The sequence below is a fragment of the Salmo trutta genome, chromosome 18, assembly GCF_901001165.1.
Source record: "Salmo trutta chromosome 18, fSalTru1.1, whole genome shotgun sequence".
NCBI classification, from domain to species: Eukaryota; Metazoa; Chordata; class Actinopteri; order Salmoniformes; family Salmonidae; genus Salmo; species Salmo trutta.
The window spans coordinates 25,630,681-25,650,592 of record NC_042974.1 but is presented as its reverse complement, the minus strand read 5'-3'; the positions used below and the strand labels follow the sequence as shown (position 1 = coordinate 25,650,592).

The window sequence follows — 19,912 nt, the reverse complement described above, 5'->3', positions numbered from 1 at the left end:
CCGCGCAAGGCATATCACTGACTAGCAGAAAGTATACATGCGCAGCTGGCCAGTCCATCTTCTAAAGCCACTTTTATGTTTAAACATGGCATATAAGTTAATGTCGATGAAATATTAACAGAGTTTAGGTAATTTTACAATTCATTTTACAATTAATCTCAATAAATGTGTGTTTGTACTAATTTAGTAAATTACGAGAAAGGAAGTTGGCGGAGGGATCGCAAATGGAGGAGGAGTTAAAGTACAACGGTTAAAGGCGCGTCAAACTGTCTGCTAGTGCATTCCGTGAGGTTGCAACTTTAAGGTGCGTCTATATCTCCTTGCGAAGCGTCGTAATAAACCTGCTGCTACTATATCGCAATGGTAAGTGAACCGAATTCATTTTTCCCCCTCGCTTTATGGTTCAGAAGTTGTCATCCTTCAGTTTTTCTCTCGACAAAAGTAGCTAGTTGCTTGACGTTACTGGGGCTTGACAGCCATGCTGTCTGAATAGGCGAACCTGCGTGCTGGCGCAGAAATTTTGCTGGCCCTCGTCCTGAGTCGGATACTTTAGCATTATTTCATATCTTGCAGTAACAGTTAATATAATAACTTAGCTAGCTAGTGACTGTAAATTGTTGTTGTCTTGTTACACTAGTTAACGTCATATAGAAAGCAGCTGACTAACGTTAATAAGCAAGACGTTACTGTACGTAGCCGAAGTTGGGTAGCTAAGGTTACCGCCAATTTGCGGTTGGCTAGGAACATTCAATAGCTAGCTTGAAGTTAGAATAGGTCAAGTTAGCCAGCTAGCTACATGGCTTAGCGTTACTGTAATGTATTGGCTAGTAGCTAGCCATCAAATTTGTGATCTCTAGTAGTTTAAAGAGCATTCTCGAGTTTCCTGAAATTTGCTTCCGGTACTTGCTGTCTTGTCTGTGTAACGTTAGTTGACGTTATGTATTTGTGTTGGCTAATTTGACTCTCTAACGTTAAAGCTAAGACTGCTAGGGTAGGTTCACTAGCTACTGTAGTTAACGTTAGCTAACTCTACTGTAGATGGTCAGTTGATGATGCATTCCGAGAGCTTGACGTTTATGGTAATACAAGCCAGTTGCCATCACCACTAACGTTAGTCGGTTAGTTACTTGACATATAGTAAGTGGTGGCTCATCTGTTATAATTACTATAACCTCTATCCCCCAGGCTGATCAGCTGACAGAGGAGCAGATTGCCGGTAAGACAGCATTGCACTCGTCTGTCCCCTACCCTGGAACGTGGCCCACTGTGGATGCCCCCCCCACCTACTCGGCATTGGATTTATATTTTTTGCCTTTTAAGGCTTGCGTCGGGACAAGTTGGTCATAAAACGATAATGAATGGGCAGGCTTTCTAATCTCTGGTCTAAAGGACTCCCTCATGGAAAGCAACACAACACGCATTTTTATTATTTCCATGTCATAAATGATCAAATCTTAACGTGATCATCTGGTCTCACCTCTTGCTCAACTGCTGGTTGCAGCCTTTGACCTGGGTGTGTCCTCCTTGTTGGATGGAATTCTGCTAGCTAGTTCATGGCAGGAAGGCTGGCAAGCAAAGTGAGACTATGTTCAATCGGGATCTTGAGTCTAACATGACCCAGTGTATGCAAAACCTTTTCTCCAGTAAAAAAAAACATTAACTCATGGAGAAGTTGGCAAGTTCACGATGGGTGGTTTTCCCCCTCCAGGACAGTGGTCAGTTAACCCAAGTTGACTTGACATCTTTTTGTATTTTCTTTCATTAGTCTACTGTTAGTCCCAACATGTTTTGCATGTCAGCAGTCAAGTTTTCGAGATGTAAGATTTTCAAAAAGCAGTGTCACTTGCCACCATGTGTTTTGCATCATGATGTAAAAAGTGACGCTTTGCTTCTGGAGAACTTGACTAATGACACTCCCAACATGTTTTGTATTTCAACAGGGGACTGGGAAACATATCTTTTAGATTTGGCTTTACCTTTTCACAATGCTGACTGTTGCGCTCTTTCAGTGGTGTAAGCTTTCAATGTGTAAAGCCTAGGTCAGCAAGCCCTGTCTGAAAACATGCATCTCATCTAGTGTGTGTGGTTTGAATATTGTAGGAAAATATCCCCTGAATGTTTTGTACAGAGGATTTCAAACTTTACGCTAAAAGAGCTAGACTGTGGCCTAGATGGCTGACCCATGTTTTCAACGTAATCTACTGCATATGGCATTTCGTGGTTGCCATCTTTCTAGACTCGGGTTTTACTGGGTCGCCTGCGCACTGGACAGACCGCAATATCTTGTGAACATGCTCTGGAAAATCTTGGGTGGGGGACTCTGCCTCAGGGATGTTTTATTTAATGCAATGGGAGTTTTGTGCATGAAGGTGATTAGTGTCTTATTAGGAATTTAAATGTGACTTCTCTATGGGAATTGTCTTTCTGGGCTGGACTCTTGTTAAACTGCAATACTGACGCTGTCCTCTGGGAATTTGAAAGTGTTCTTCCAAACTGGAACCTTTTATTTTTTTCTAAAGGGCGTCTTCACTAGTTGTAGACTAGTGTTTTTTTTTTTTGTGGGGGCCCATCTGTTAGGGCTTTGGTAAAGTGGAGGCAATTGATGCGTTGTCATGGTTATTTTTGTTTGACCCCTGTGAGGGTTTCCTGACACTGGCAGGTCTATTTATTACACAGTACTCCTGCAACAAAGGAAGTTCCTCTTTATAGCAAAGGATCCTCAACTGCAGGCCTAATTGTGGTTTTCACTATGCTGACAAGCTGTTGCAAGCCATGACTAATTGCAGACTTTGCACAGCAAGACCCCTGGCTATCACGGTAGACTGCTTGTCATTCATTCTGTTCCAAGTCGGAAACTCTTTCTAGAGCTCTGACTTGTTCCCAGATGTCTTGAAATCACAATTTTATAGCAGGTTAGAGTTTAGTGTGGGGTATATTGCTAGAGAATTTCACAGGCAATAGTTATTTCATTGTGCAACACCTTTTTTTTGGACTAGCCTTTGGGTTTCCTGTATCTGAGGAGTCACTTCCCCTTTTGGCAGTTCAAGAGGAAGGCCTCAGTTTCTGTTTATCTCTCTGCAGAGTTCAAAGAGGCTTTCTCGCTCTTTGACAAGGATGGCGATGGCACCATCACCACCAAAGAGCTGGGCACTGTCATGCGCTCTCTTGGCCAAAACCCCACAGAGGCTGAGCTGCAGGACATGATCAACGAGGTGGATGCTGATGGTGAGAAGCTAGCTCTTTCACAACTTCCTGTCAAGACTAGACGTGTGCAGTCACTGAAGAGATGTTTAGGACATGTTTCTTCTCCCTCCCAGGTAATGGAACGATAGACTTCCCAGAGTTCCTAACCATGATGGCGAGGAAGATGAAGGACACCGACAGTGAGGAGGAGATCAGAGAAGCATTCCGTGTCTTTGACAAGGTAACACACATCTGCATTCATCCTGACAAGGTGTTTGGGTGTGGGGCAGTACTCTAACAGACGTGTGCTCTGCTCTAGGATGGGAACGGTTACATCAGTGCTGCTGAGCTACGCCACGTGATGACAAACCTTGGGGAGAAGCTGACTGATGAAGAAGTTGATGAGATGATTAGAGAAGCAGACATTGATGGTGATGGCCAGGTCAACTATGAAGGTTGGTACAAAATATTATTTAACATTTCCTCAATTTAGATTTTCTTTGTTCTTGGCTGGTGTCAAACTAACATTGGCTTTTTATCATTTGCAGAGTTCGTACAAATGATGACGGCGAAGTGAAGGCCTTGTACAGATATTTCTTATATAAATAACTTGCCTTTTTTTCTTTGTAATTTATCTGTAAAATCTTAATAGCCCTCCCTGCTGTCCAAAGGAACTGCATGTAAACTGCATAGGCTCTGAGTCCCCATGTCCCTTTATTTTGCTGTCATCATGTTTTGGAGTGACGGCACAGTTGTAATAAGGAATGCCCGTCGCAGCCCCAGGGATTGGCCAGAGCTTAGAACCGTCACGTCTGCTCAGCTCCAGATGTGGTGACGGTGGAGACCTGTCAGCTGGTTGTCACTTGGCAACACTGTTGGAATGGAAACAGTGTAGAGGAGTCAACACTGCATGGACTACGGACAAAGTATATGAAATCTCTCAGCATTGCACTACTGCAAAAAATGACTGGTGTATCTTCTAGATACTCGTACAAACTCTTTTTGTATCTGCTGTTCTATACCAGAAAACAACTTTTAATCTTACTATGCTTTTTAATGTTTTACTCTTCTTTTATGGCCTTTGGCCATGCTTCAACTAATTCATTCCAAGTTGTATATTTTTGTTTTCCAATAAAATTTACAATTTACCCAGATTTGAAAATTGTCTTTTCTCAGCTGTAATAGTTTAAGATAAATTTGTTTATGAAAGATTCTCCTTTTGCAAAGAGACAGACATAAAAGCTGTTTACTAATGTTCCCATGTAATGTCCCTGAGCAGTGAAAATGAGCATCAGCCAATGCCTTGTAACATTAAGCTCTAATTCCTATTGTCCTTTAAATAAAAGGACTGAATGGGATAAAAAGCTTGTATTTTTAATAGTACTCCATTAGGTTAACACTAATGTCCAGACCCGTTGCTAAATAGCTGCATCATGTGATGTTGGCTCAGTACCAGGCAGAAGCTGACTGCCTCATCTTATTTGGCCGAGTTTGCCTGAATAATGCTTCATGTCAAAACGCCAAGGCAGTAAAATGAACTGAAAGTTATTTTTAGGTTTAATATTGTGTTTGCAGATATGCCAAGTGTTATTTTAAAGATGAAATAAAGCTCATTGTGGAACTCTCCCATGCTTCCTGAGCCTCTCTACCCCGTCACCCTGCATAGTGACATGCTAGCTACTAGTCAATCTGCAAGTACTGTTCAGGCCATGGGTAATAGAATTGCAATAACATTTAGCCTTATGGCCAATGTGTACTACTACATTGCCTGTGAGTTACTCATCAGTTCTGTTTCACCTTGAGGCTAGTATGCTGCGCAGCACAAGCTTTGGCATTATCACAGCTATTTCCTCAGTGTCAAGTAACTACCATTATGCAGTTAGAATTTGTGTGGGTGGGGGGGGGGGGATTAGGGTATGAATATGATTAAACTTGTTTCTCGTGACATTTGATTCTGGGATTTGAGATGAATCATTGGATTGTGTGGGTCCCTTTTTTAGCATGTCTCTTAGGCTGCGTGTACACAGCCCAATTCAGATAATTTCCCAGTTATTGAAAAAAAACAGCTGATCTGATTAGTCAAAATAGTGGGAAAAGATCAGAATTGGGCTGCCTGTGTAAACACAGCCTCAGTGTCACATGACATGAGACTCCCTTGACAAGTAGTTTAAACATGAATTCCTGGCTCCTTTGAATCATATGTTCCATGTAGCCTAACAATGAGGCAGGAGTAGAATATTCTGCTCCTGCTCCCACAGAAATCTTAGCAGGCTGTCTCGATGATCTTTAGCTCTGGTTCATACGTACACTGCATCACTCAGCTGTATGTGATCTGAGAAGGGAGTTTGGACTAGGCCACTAGAGACAGGTGCTTATAATAAAGGGGTCTTACATGAGTTATTCAACAGGGCCATAACCCTCTGAGAAGACGTCTAATAACTATTAACTTGATTTATTAAGGCTTTTCATACGTGTCTATGTGACCGCCCAAATGTGTTGGGTAGAAGTGTGTTATGCATCTAGTAATAGCTATATAATAGCTATTCTCATTCTCAAGGATAATCAGTCACACTTATTTAAAGATCCCGATGAGACTACAACTAACCTACCAAAAAGTAGCCTATAAAGATGACTGTCGCACTATAATGCCGCTAGACAACCAGTTATGACACATTATTAACTGGTCGTGCAGTAGGCCTGTGTGACGTCACAAAGGATTCAATGTCATAGTGACTATGGCAATTTTGATTTGTGTCATAATCAATATCCTAAACTTCAACCTGGGTCACACAGCGTCAGCTTGTTGAAAAAGGGATTGTTTGTGGAGTCAGTCTGATAGAGGAAGAAGCTGTAACGGGATCTTTGTTGGACAAACAGCAGACGGTGAAGTGCGTACACACAGCATGGGGAAAACACAAAGTTGGTGACATATCCCGCAATGATGCCTCACGCAGGGCAGATGAGAGGGTAAGCGTAAGACTATTCAGTGTTATTTCCATCTTTGTACAGATACTGTATTGGGTGATTAAAAAAATGGTTTGTTGAGAGCAGAAATATGCTGTGAAGTGAGATCATCTTTTCCCTCAGGAGGAGTTGGTAGTCATAGGATATTATGGCTGTTAATACACTGAAGTTAGATTCAGTCTCTTGGTAAAGAAATACATTAGCTAAAATGCAGTCACTAAAGTGCTAAAATGCAGAAATGAAATGAAGTCTGTATTATTTGGTCACATAGACATCAAAATCTACTCCATGAACACGCCGTTCTTCTGTTTGTCCTTTCTTCCATCTGAAGGGCAATGAGAAACGAGAGGTGTGACAGGGGCGGCTGGTGGATGGGTACCTTGAAAGTAGGTGTTTTCAGTGAGGGGAAGACAACTGGCAGTTGGTGTCAGTAACACATCTTCACACCGTCATTTCAGAAAATGTCCTTAATACTGTATATCTACAGTAATAGTGGAATGATAGTGTTTCACAATATTCCCCTCCCCCCCAAAAAATGATTGAGGCCCACACAAAATTGCATTCTAATGGTGGAGCCTTCTAATTGGTCAACAAGACGGACCAGCTCTTGTTGTCAAATTGTCTGGGGCCAGAAAATCTCTTGTTGTCAATTCAACAACGGACAAAACAAGATATTTGCTGGCCCCAGTCAATTTGACAACAAGAGACGGTTTGTTGTTGAATTGTTACAAGTAGTACCTTTAAGATATGACATAAAACTCTCTATCCAGGGCAGTTAAAGGTGATGCTGTCCAAAAATGCCTTTTCAATCTCTGTTTCCTGTATATGCGGGAAATCGTGTGCGGGAGTTCTAACATTTCTTTCTAGAATTTTAAAACATTTGTATATCTCCTTTTCCTTTCATCGCCATTCCCCCAGGAAACGCCCATACCTGGGAGTGACCACATCCGTTGGACATATGGCTTTAAGGGTACAAGGAGAGTCGCCCAGATGTAGATGCAGAAGGGGGACCTGCTGCTACTGGGAGCCTACGGCTTTTATTTTACCTTTATTTAACTAGGCAAGTCAGTTAAGAACAAATTCTTATTTTCAATGACAGCCTAAGAACAGTGGGTTAACTGCCTGTTCAGGGGCAGAACAACAGATTTGTACCTTGTCAGCTCAGGGATTTGAACTTGCAACCTTTCGGTTACTGGTCCAACACTCTAACCACTAGGCTTCACTGAATCCACCCAGGAGGCCCTCCAACGTCAGGCCTCCTACTCCTTTAAGAACTGCCCCCGGCCAAACAACTCACCCTGGGCAGTCCGCGACAAGGTGGGGAGAGAATGTCAAGAGGAGGGGGACACAAGGAGGGGGCATGGGGGGAGAGGAGATAGGGAGGTGAGGCGAAGGGGGTGTTATCAGCAGTAATTTATCTTCTAATAACACAGTTTTATTTGAAATTATAACCTGAGAGGAAATTGGCCTTTCACCATGCCACTACAATGTGACCGAGAAACCAGTGCCCAAGATACCCTGCAAGTAAACACTTGCATAATCTATCATTCAAATGTTGACACTGTCAAATCTGAGTCACCGCAAGCAGACTGCCTCTGATTCATCTCCTTGATATTTGAATCATCCCAAGATTTCTTTTTCCTGTGATCTTTCATTTCTTCAAAACATGTACAAACAACAACCTGACCTCTCCATTTCAGTGGCACACAACAGGTCTGGCCCACTGAGGTATAATAAGAACTAGAGACTGCCTCCAAGATGGCCAACCTTTGTTTTCAACGTAATCTACTCACGTTTGCATGCGCCATTTTGTGGTTGCTGCCGTTTTTCTTACTGGGATTACTATGTCTGCGCGTTAGTGCTCAGTGCGCACTAGGCAAAAGTATTGCGTGAACATGATCCGGGAACTCTGGCAGAGCACCTGGACAGCTAAACAAGCCAACCATCACTTCCCCTGGCTAGCTGGGTCATGACCTCAGAGCATGAATATAAAATGTTAATTCTTCGGCTGTCAGTGATGGAAGATTTTTTTCATTTGAATAATTCAATGGATGTTTTGTGCACAAAGGTGAATAAATAAAGTATTTTATTAGGAATGTTCAAATTTGAGTTATCTATGGGGCCAACAATGGGAATTGTCTTTCTCAGCTGGGATTTAGTTAAACTGCAGTATCGAAACAATACTACATGTGCAGTCAAAAGCGTGCTTCCAGACCGTAACCCTAGCCCCTTGGTCTCTATCTATGCCAGTGGAGGCTGGTGGGAGGAGCTATAGCAGGACAGGCTCATTGTAATGGTTTGAATGGAATACGTGGAACAGTCAAACATGTGGTTTCCATGTGTGATGTGTTTGATAGCATTCCATTTATTCCATTCGAGCCATTACAATGAACCCTTCCTCCTATAGCTTCTCCCACCAGCCTCTACTGATCTATGCCCGTCTTCTCTACAGCACCTCATCTCCTCTCTCACCACTCCTCTCCTTGCAGACACGTGATGTTTCGTTCGGCAGTGCAGAGTGCCAATTATCTGCCTGTGAATATCTAGTCTCCACTGGCTATGACTAAGGCCCTTACATTGCCAACAAAGACTGCAGGCTCACGTGTTTCAGCTGGTTTGGTTATGACACCCATCACAGAGTCTGTTCTCCGATCGCATTTGATTCATACTACGGCACTGTGTTGATTGATGATTCAAATTCGGTTGCACTGTGTGTGCTGCAGCAAGTGCATCCGTACTTGATAGATATTTGAGCAGTGTTGGCAGCTGTCTTGTGTTGACAGAGAAGGAAATGTGTAAAGAAATCTCAAGGGTGTTATGACTATGTAGTAGGGAATTTTTTCACTGTTAGTGGCGTGTCAGGGCTAGTCCAAGTGTACTGTCAAAGGTTAAAGAGCTCAACAAATCCCGTGGCGATTGTATTTGTGGCCACAGCCATTCAGACAGCTGCCTAGTTGATGAATTGAAGCAGGTTCGCCATATATCAGTGGGTCAAGGGTCACAGAGTCTTAATGTTTTACACTGAGAATAGTCAGCCAGAGAGTCAAATAGGCAACAGAGGATTTGTCTTGGATTCCTCTTTGCAGGCTAAGAATGGGAAATAGATTTTCACATATTCCCAGAGAAATATCCCCAGGGCTTAAAGTGTTGCAAATCCAACAAAGAGGGCGATTGTTTTTTTTAAATTCTGATTTTACTTAATTTATTCGTACTCTGACCAAAATGTGCCCCAGATTTGCGAACTCAGAACAAACCATTTTTGGAGCCTTTATTTCCACTCTATTGTATTTCCACGACATTGACTCAATAGCCTATCTGGGATTATCCAAATCAAATCATTATTGTTTGGCCATGGCCTCTGAAGTTTTGTGGTTGAGGATAATAGCTTGGAGGATCTGCACTACGTACACGCGGTGTATCCATGGAAATAGAGGTGGTCGAGGACCTTCGCTGCAGCACACCCGTGATTAACCAAAGGTCAAAGGTTCAGCAGACATTTGCGGCATGGGCCAGTTATCTGTGCCAATGCCGGGAGAATGTGGCACTCGCTCTAGCAGCAGTGAAAAGTAGGCCAGGCGCCTTACACAGAGGCAGATCATCAGGACAGATCATCAGGACAGCTCGTCACGGGAAGGCGAGAGTGCTTCGGTCCCCCGTGTCCTTTCTAAAATCTCCTGTGAAATACACCTGCATTAACACCTCCACCGCGGATCAGCTCCCCTGCGAGCTGATGGGCAGGTGGTGGATATCAAGTGAATTTGCCCAGCGTGAATCCAATGGCATGTAATGATAGCTATAGCTAGCTAGTCTGAGCCTCCCAGCTCAGGGACAGAGAAAGGCTCCTCCTAGGAGCTCCTTTTCTTTTCTTCTCTCGTTCCTTGTGCTATGAATCACCCTATCAGGAGGGCTAGGGATGGATGGATTACTGGCTCAGCTTGGTCAGAGACATATAAATGTCCAGTAACGGGAAGGGTAGGAGAGGCTGTGTGCTATTTTCTGCTTATGGTCAACAGTATGTGTGGGCAGCGGGGGAAAAGGATAGCTGGAAGCCATTAAAATAAATGTTTTGAACCTCGTGTAATTAATATACTGTATATGCAGTGGTTCAAGTATAAATACTCATACAATTGGAACTGCCTCAATGATCCAACTTCACCGTGTTTTGGCATTGAATGCTTATTATAAACCTGATTCGTGCCAGTAAATAATCTTCAAGACAACCATTTAACTTTAGTCCCTCTGAGCAGGTTTATTTGCCTTTGTGTGTGAGTTAGCCTACTATAAGTAATGAATCAAATGGTTCCTGTTTGTGTTCAGAGAGAAGGCCCTGATCCTGGACACACAAACACGCACGCACACATACACACACATACACACACTCCTAAACATCATGTTATTTCGGATGGTTAATTGAGCCCCTTGTAAAAATCTAAACAGAAATCCTCATTTTTGCAGCTGTTATGTTGTGAGCTATTCTCTCTCCCACAGTCATGATCAGTGACGATCTAGCTAGCTGTGTTCTAGTGAGTGTGTGTCTTGTTTGACAGAGGACCGCAGGACCAGGGACCTATGAGCCTTCCTGGCAGACGGGTCACCCCATACCATTATCAAATACTTTTGTTTTGCCTAAATACATTTTAGAGACACTAACCAGGGAAACCAATGGATATTCATCTACATTGCAATGCTGGTTGACTAAGGGCTGGATTCATGGCCAACCCAAAAACGAATCAGTTGGATGGGCGTTTGATTTCCATCTTTTTTTCACGGGACCTCTGACATTTTTTTATGGGTTTTATAGTAAAGACATTCATTTAATTGTAAAATGTAATTGTAAAAATGTATTACCTTTTAATGTGGCATGAATACAACGAGTCATGGTGTTTTCATCTGACAGTCAAACAAATCACTTAAAAAAGTAGGCTACCTTCAAACGTTTGTCCAAAATAACCCCAGCAGCCGAACACCCACCAACTTTCATTCACTAAAGTTTAACATATATGAAGTTCGGTAGCCGATGTCTACACCCCTTCTTTGGTGATTGATCTACAGTAGTACTCCAAGGAGGAGTGGGAACATTAAGCGTTTGTTGTCATTCAACGAGACGACTAGTTTCATGCGCATTTTTTTCACTTGAGAAATACTGCACCAAACATGTTAGTTAGATTAGCATGACTAGGACCTCGGCAAAAACCACAGATTTTCAGGAAGTGTTTCTGGCTTTTGATGTTGCTACGGTGGCTCAAGAGGGACAAAACAGTAGCATTTCCGCTTTTTTTTCTCATGTTTCAAGTGAAGGTCTTTAGAGAGTATGTAAGCACAGACGCTCGCCTTGCCTAGCCGAGTTCTGCTAGGAGCAAACCAAACCTATGTATGTGGACGCCTTTAGCAAGTGGCTGAGGCTATCTCACCCGAGAAAACTTCTGAGCATGCGAAACAGTGCCCCTCTGTCATAGTATATGAAGCCCATCTATCTGATGCCGTCTTGCCAAAAAAAAGAGTATGATATGCCATACTCTTTTTGGCCAGACAGCATTAGATACATGAGCTACACTTACGGAGACAGAGGGGCGCTGTTTCGCTTGCTCAGATGCTTTATCTGAGATTTATGCGTCTTTCTGTCTGCACGCGTCTCGGTCAAATAAATGATCAATATTTAAATATTTTATTTGGACGGGCAAGGAGGTACGGTAGGGCGGGCAGGCCCCTTAAGGCCCACCCATAATGCCGGCCCCAGCTGGATTCAATCCGTAGCGCCGAAGATCAGCGTTACAGCCTGATTGCGTTCGCAGAGAGTACGTCAGCTCAATCGAAAATCACCTTCAAATTTCAACTGCGCTACAACGCTGATCTTCAGTGCTACAGATTGAATCCAGCCCTAAGTCTTTCTGCATACCCCACTCGCTCTCTCACTCTCTCTCTGCTGGCAGCCTGTCCTGCAGGCTGTTTTGCTTCCACAGTATCTGCTCTGCTATGCACTCGTGAGTGAGTGAGGGGGGGAATGCAGTTCAGTCATCCATCACCTGCACATACAGTAGCTTAGTGCGGCTTGCTGCACATTCAACATTAGAAGAGCAGCCAGTGTCACACACTAAAAGGGCTACTCTTACTGTCCATGAGCAAAACAAACACACGGGATAATGTGGACACAAGTTACACTGGCATAGACCTTGATAAGAATCAGACCCGTGGAGAGTAGGCCAAGTAGTTGTGGGGGTTTATACAACAGATCGTTTTTTCGGTCCTGGATGCTGAGTGGCTGAAACCACATTTTCATTATAGTCTTGACTGTGTGAATAAGCAGAGAGAAAATACTCTCCTCTGTGGAGCTATGAGAGAAAAAAACAGGGAGGGCATCTTTTGAGACAGCCCTCTGTGCGTCTCACTAGTTCCATTTCCTTGTATTGATGTCAGTTCACAATGTCTGTATTCTCACAATAATCGCAAATATATCCCTAATGTCGTTATCTCAGCACATCAGTTTAAACCTCCCAACACCTCACTTACTTGTCTCCAACTAGTGACACATACAAGTGGCTCAAGTGGTTCAAGAGCAGGGCTCTTATTTCCGTTGTCATTATTTAGGGGACTAAGGAGCACACTGTGAGGCTGACAGAAAGACATTCCTATTAACATGGGCCACAAGCCTGGTACCGTAAGTACTATGTGGTATCTGAGTATTTGTGGTGGGTGCATCATTGCTCTAGGCTGTGGTCAGGGGACACTATAGCCACTTGTAACCTAGTGGGTAGAGAAGCGGGCAAGCAACCCGGAGGGTTCCTGACGTTATCCCAGATACCTTCGCCTGCTGTTGTGCCCTTGAGCAAGACACCTAACCCCCCTACAATTCCTCCAGGGGCGCTGCACTGTTGCTGACCAATTGCTTCCAGTCCCTTGGGGTGTGAGCATAAAGACACATTCCCATCTCTGTCAATAAAGTAGGCTAGATCTTATCTTATAATCCTTCATGGTCAGTGGTCACCATAAGAACACTGATCTGTAACATATGGCCCCATAGTGACAATTTAGCACAGCCCTTCTCTCACGTCCTGCATCAGTGAAAGACGTGGGCTAGGCTGACACTCTCTCCCTCTCGCTCCTTGTCTCTTTCTATCTAGCCCCCAATTATACCTGGTTCTAACATGCACCCCTTGATCTTGTCCACATTCTGATTGTGCCCACACTTTCAAACATGCACATTGTGTAGCGCGGGCAGTAATATTTGACATGTGTATATATACAATCTATATGACATTATAAATACCTCACATGCGATACTGGTAATAAGACTAAGCAATTAGCCAATTAAAATGTTTATCTGACTCCGTGAGATAAATAGCAATATGCAAGAGACTATAGTTGAGTTACATTAATATGCAATGAAGAAATGTCTGAGAATGGAATTCTAAATACAAGTGTATTTAATTACTTTGTAAAATGAATGATAACATTATACAGTGCATAAGCTTAAGTTACAAAGCATTACTGAGAGAGAGAGAGAGAGAGAGAGAGAGAGAGAGAGAGAGAGAGAGAGAGAGAGAGAGAGAGAGAGAGAGAGAGAGAGAGAGAGAGAGAGAGAGAGAGAGAGAGAGAGCGAGCGAGAGAGAGAGAGAGAGAGACAAAGAGACAATGACTTGTGCCATGGACCATAACTCCTGTGAGAGGGAGAGAAAGAGTGTAGGTATCTCACCACAGCAAGTCAGAAACAAATAAGAGAAAGAACAATGAATCTAAGACCCTCTTATAAGCATCTGAGTTGTCTGGATTCCAAAATTGAGTTGTTGATCAACAGTATTCTTGTAAAGTTAACCTCCAATCAGATATCAGACCTACATGATGTAACCTCTGCTTCTCAGAAGTAAGACAATGAGGGTTGGAGAGATAAGAATGCTCACTTCCAGGGCCTTCCGAGTGGCGCAGCGATCTAAGGCACTGCATCACAGTGTTGCGGCGTCACTTTAGCCTAGGGTTCGATCCCAGGCTGTGTCTCAACCGGCCGAGACTGGGAGTCCCATAGGGCAGCACACAATTGGTCCAGTGTCGTCCGGGTTAGGGGAGGGTTTGGCCGGGGGGGGGGGGCTTTACTTGGCTCATCGCGCTCTAGCGACTCCTTATGGCGGGCCAGGCACCTGCAGGCTGACTCCGGTCATCAGTTGAACGGTGTTTCCTCCAACACATTGGTGCGGGTGTTAGGAAGCGCGGTTTGGCGGGTCATGTTTCAAAGCCCGTCGGGGTTTTGCAGCAATGAGACAAGATCGTAATATCACGAAATGAAACAACTTCCTAAGACAACACGGAGGAACTTCTTGCATACAGTTGATAAGAAGAGACAGTTTGGGAGCTGGGATGCCCTACAATGGTGTTAAAATGTGTCTCCTATCTGTCCACTGTGTCTGCATTGTGACCAGAATTCCTAGTCCCCCCCTGCACATTATTTGACAGATATTCGTTTAAAATAGTATTTAATTATTTATTTTAAAAAACATTGATGCCACAAGTCAATGATGTCACACGTTAATGATTTTAGAAGGCAATATAATGACGATTTAAATTATTTCACTGTCCAGCTAAAATGAAAATCAAATCAAACTTTATTTGTCACATGGGGTGAAGTGACTATGCATAGATAATAAACAGTGAGTAGCAGCAGTGTACAAAACAAATGTCTACACTTGTAAGACATCCAGACACAATGGGTTCCTGACTACCTCTTGAAGTGATCAGGAAGATCTGATCACAGTCAGATCACAATGTGTCTTTTGATTGTCTACACCTGTCTAAAAATGTGGGAACAATCAGAATGTGGACAAGATCAGGACAAAGGATGTACGCTAGAACCAGGTATAAATGGGTCTAGTGAGAAAAGGATAACATCTGATTGACCCAGGTTATACCTTCTCTCCAAAAAAGCAAAATAAATGAATCTTAGAAAAGGCACTGGGCTACATTTTATTACAAGAAAATGTGGTTCTATTGTCTATTAATTACTTGACATTTTGTGATATCGAAAAGCAAAGGGAAAGAGATAAGCTTGTTTAATTGATCACCTTCTAAACTCCATGTAAAATCCTCTTCAGGGTGGTGACAGATGGGTCAGCTGCAGCCCAGGTTTATTGTGGGATGAAATCACTCACTTTCATTAGAAATTATCTGGTGTCAAAAAGGCCATCTAGGCAGAACAGGCAACTCAAACATTACCTATTGCATTTCTGGGACCTTTTGATTTCCGGAATAGCTCAAATAATTCAGGAGAATATTGGCAGGGACCAAGCCATGATAGTGGATGTTTTGAAAGTCCTCTTATCCTTATCATTGGCAGCTTTGAACAGGAAGTGGTCCGGCATCAAACCTAGTGGTTAAATATTTTTGGACTATTTGTGTTTTCCAATATTTGCTGTAAGGACATTTGTCCTGAATTGGCTTATACCAGATCTGGAGAGACAACAAGTGTCATTAGTCACTCCAATCCACCTCACTCTCAAGGTTGATGACCCCATAGCGCCAAACGAGCAAAAACAAACTTTGTTTATTGACAATGCATTGAACCAAGATGGCCGCCCGACCTAAACTTGCTTTTTTAGGGTGAAAGAGGTTGAGGAGACAAGGGTCAGGGCTGTACAGCAGATCTCCTATGTGGAGGAAATGTTGCTGCAAATGTTTTACGTCAATCATGTGGATTTTGTAGCATTTATTGCCACAGTTATTAATCGTACAAGAAGCTGGACATCACTGTACAATAAGCTGGACAGAAGCTGGACATCATTGTGTCTGCAGACAAAATGTTTTGGGGGCTCTAAAACGGTAGAGGCACTGCAAGGTCACCAGAAAATGTCCCGCCCTCATTGGATCCTTCTGCGCCTGTGTAGGGACCTGATTAGAATTTTTGATTTTAACAGAAAAGCAAGTTGATTTTGCTTAGTTTAACTTTACTTTAACTTTGGACTGCTGTTCACTTATGTCCTCTCCGGCAGGGTCATATCCACTCCCATCACCCCGACACCTCTGTGTTGACAGATGGCTAAAGAATTCAGAAGGCAGCATGACACCAAGGCGGGCGATGATTAACAGCTGTGATAGGCCGACATTACAGCTCTATTAAATGACCTATAAAAGTTTAATAAGCTTGAATAGGCTGTTTTAGTGAAACAAGGGGTCATTGTTTATCCTGTAATGGTGCTGGCATGACGTTTGGCACATGGACGAGGACCACGGCTGGGCGATCAGGTGAGTCGGACTGGTGAAAACAAACTGGGGGCAAGGTTGGTGATCGCTCTGCTGCTGTACCTCATTTACGCTAACTGGCTAACCTCAAACATTATCAAGAAGGATGAGTTACAATTGGAAATCTGCCTCTTCAATGGCTGCCGCCTTTGTGTGTCAACATCGTTATAGAATGCATTGTTAGGTCGCCGGTTCCTTTGCTGATCATTAAAGGGATATAACAATGTAGGTTTATATGAAAAACCACACCAATGACCTGCCATTATTGCCCTCCTGGCCTAAAGTTATCACCTTGTACTGAAATTCAGGTTGCCACACAACCTGTTGTTATCGTCCACTATATTAACTTCTCTCTGCCCTACAATAACCCCCTGGAGTTTGGCAGTCTCATATGGTTGCTCCCTTTTTGTCCGGAATACCACCTCACATACAGTACTGTACAGGGCTAATCATAGAAATAGAATGACTAGAACTGGCAATTTCTTCCATGAACGGTGGACCCGCAGCCACATTGAGTGTACCCTTGAGGGTACAGTCAAATTGCAGTTCTGGGGTTCTTTACCTGTTCTAGTAATTCCATTTATATGGGGCCCAAACTCTTGTCAAGCTTTATATGAAACGATAGTACAGTTTTCTAAAATGTTGGTATCACAAGCATTATAACGTTTTGTTACCTTGTTGTTACCGTGGTAGCGCTATACCGTGCAATAGTACTTTGGGCACTATTATGTTTCCCCCTGCAGTCAGTCCAGTTGTTTCCCACTCAGCGACAACAACCAGATCCATCACACTATGTGTCAGTGTGTATGTGGGGGGTGCAGGCAGGCTGTCATAGGGGTGTAACTGGGCCCAGACACCTGACCTCCTCCTCTCAGCCCTAAGTGCTCAGGTTGAGTGACCTGGGACCTGGCAGCCCAGCCACCTCGGAGGGTAACGAGAGAACCCTGCCAGGGCCACCTGACATCACCATGATGCTGCCACATAGCAGACACGGTCACTAGGACCCACCTATACATAGGGGAGAATAAAGAGCTAGGGACAATCAGAACTATTAAGAGACAATTAAGTCTCTCCTGGGAATTATAGGGCACAAGTCTACAACACACATGGGTACATCACACACAAAACACACGTGGAATCAGATCTAAGGCTGGTATTATACTCCAAACGGTCTCCATAGCAAAACGTTACTGGAGCGTGCATAAAGTTACAGCCTACAGCATTCACAACATCTCTGAACAGAGCCCTCTGTGTGGTGAAATCACAAAGCGGTTACGGAGTACTTCTAGTTGAGTATAAATTGAGCCTTAGCCACCTCTGAAGCACCAATACAAGTGCCTGATCATATTGAACTGGAGAACGCAGAATAGCCTACTATACAGGGATATACTGGCCGTGTGTACAGTGCCTTCAGAAAGTATTCATGCCCCTTGACTTATTCCACATTTTGTTGAATTCAAAATTGATTAAATAGATTTTTTCTCACCCATCTACACACAATACCCCATAATGACAATGTGAAAACATATTTTTTGAAATGTTAGCAAATTTATTCAAAAGAAATGCAGAAATATATGATTTACAAAGTGATTCACACTCCTGAGTCAATACTTTGTAGAAGCATCTGGTGGAAAGCAGACTGAACAGGTTTTCCTCTAGGATTTTGCCTGGTCTCAGCTTCATTTTGTTTATTTTTTTATCCTGAAAAACTCACCAGTCCTTAAAAGATTACAAGCATATCCATAACATGATGCAGCCACCACTATGCTTGAAAATATGGAGAGTGGTACTCAGTAATGTGTTGTATTAGATTTGCCCCAAACATAACACTTTGCATTCAAGACAAAAAGTTAATTGATTTGTTTTACTTTAGTGCCTTGTTGCAAACAGGATGCATGTTTTTGAATATTTTTTGTTCTGTACAGTATTGTGGAGTAACTATAATGTTGTTGATCCATCCTCAGTTTTCTCCTATCACAGCCATTAAACTCTGTAATTGTTTTAAAGTCACCATTGGCCTCATGGTGAAATGCCTGAGCTGTTTCCTTCCTCTCCGGCAACTGAGTTAGGAAGGTTGCCTGTATCTTTGTAGTGACTGGGTGTATTGATACACCATCCAAAGTGTAATTAATAACGTCACCATGTTCAAAGGGATATTCAATGTCTACTTTTTAATTTTTACCCATCTACCAATAGGTACCCTTCTTTGCAAGGCTTTGAAAACCTCCCTGGTCTTTGTGGTTGAATCTGTCTATGAAATTCACTGCTCGACTGAGGGACCTTACAAATAATTGTATGTGTGAGGTTCAGAGATGCAGTACTCATTCAAAAATCATGTTAAACACTATTATTGCACACAGAGTGAGTCCATGCAACTTATTATGTGATTTGTTGTGCACAGTTTTACTCCTGAACATACAGTGCCTTCGGAAAGTATTCAGACCTTTTTACTTTTTCCACATTTTACAGCCCTAATCTAAAATCAATTAAATAAATACAAATACTCAGCAATCTACACACAATGCCACCTAACGACAAAGTGAAAACAGGTTTTTAGAATAAATAAAAAATGTATTAAAAATATAAAACTGAAATACCTTATTTACATAAGTATTCAGACCCTTTGCTATGAGACTCGAAATTGAGCTCAGGTGCATCCTGCTTCCATTGGTCATCCTTGAGATGTTTCTACAACTTGATTGGAGTCCACCTGTGGTAAATTAAATTGATTGGAAATGATTTGGAAAGGCACACACCTGTCTATATAAGGTCCCACAGTTGACAGTGCATGTCAGAGCAAAAATCAAGCCATGAGGTGGAAGAAAATGTCCGTAGAGCTCAAAGACAGGATTGTGTCGAGGCACAGATCTGGGGAAGGGTACCAAAACATTTCTGCAGCATTGAAGGTCCCCAAGAACACAGTGGCCTCCATCATTCTTAAACGGAAGAAGTTTGGAACCACACCAAGACTCCTAGAACTGGCCACCTGGCCAAACTGAGCAATCGGGGGAGAAGGGCCCAGGTCAGGGAGGTGACCAAGAACACGATGGTCACTCTGACATACCTCTAGAGTTCCTCTGTGGAGATGGGAGAACCTTCCATCTCTGCAGCACTCCACCAATCTGGCCTTTATGCTAGGGTGGCCAGACGGAAGCCACTCCTCAGTAAAAGGCACATGACAGCCCGCTTGGAGTTTGCCAAAAAGGCACCTAAAAACTCTCAGACCATGAGAAACAAGATTCTCTGGTCTGATGAAACCAAGATCAAACTCTTTGGCCTGAATGCCAAGCGTCACGTCTGGAGGAAACCTCATACCACAAACCTGGTACCAGCCTTAGACTGGGGCGAAGGTTCACCTTCCAACAGGACAACGACCCTAAGCACACAGCCAAGACAAAGCAGGAGTCTCTGAATGTCCTTAAGTGGCCTAGCCATAGCCCGGACTTGAACCTGATCGAACATCTCTGGAGAGACCTGAAAATAGCTGTGCAGCAACACTCCCCATCCAACCTGACAGTGCTTGAGAGGATCTGCAGAGAAGAAT

The 19,912-nt window shown here is 43.1% G+C and overlaps 1 protein-coding gene across 1 annotated transcript; it reads left to right on the top strand.

The window, feature by feature from the left end:
• The first annotated feature begins 231 nt into the window (after positions 1–231).
• LOC115153074 (calmodulin) lies at positions 232–4,345 on the top strand. The gene is made up of 6 exons (XM_029698122.1): positions 232–363; positions 1,186–1,216; positions 3,082–3,225; positions 3,318–3,424; positions 3,503–3,638; positions 3,732–4,345. The coding sequence occupies exons 1-6, from the start codon at positions 361–363 to the stop codon at positions 3,758–3,760; spliced, it is 450 nt and encodes a 149-aa protein (XP_029553982.1). The 5' UTR covers positions 232–360; the 3' UTR covers positions 3,761–4,345.
• Positions 4,346–19,912: the final 15,567 nt, after the last annotated feature.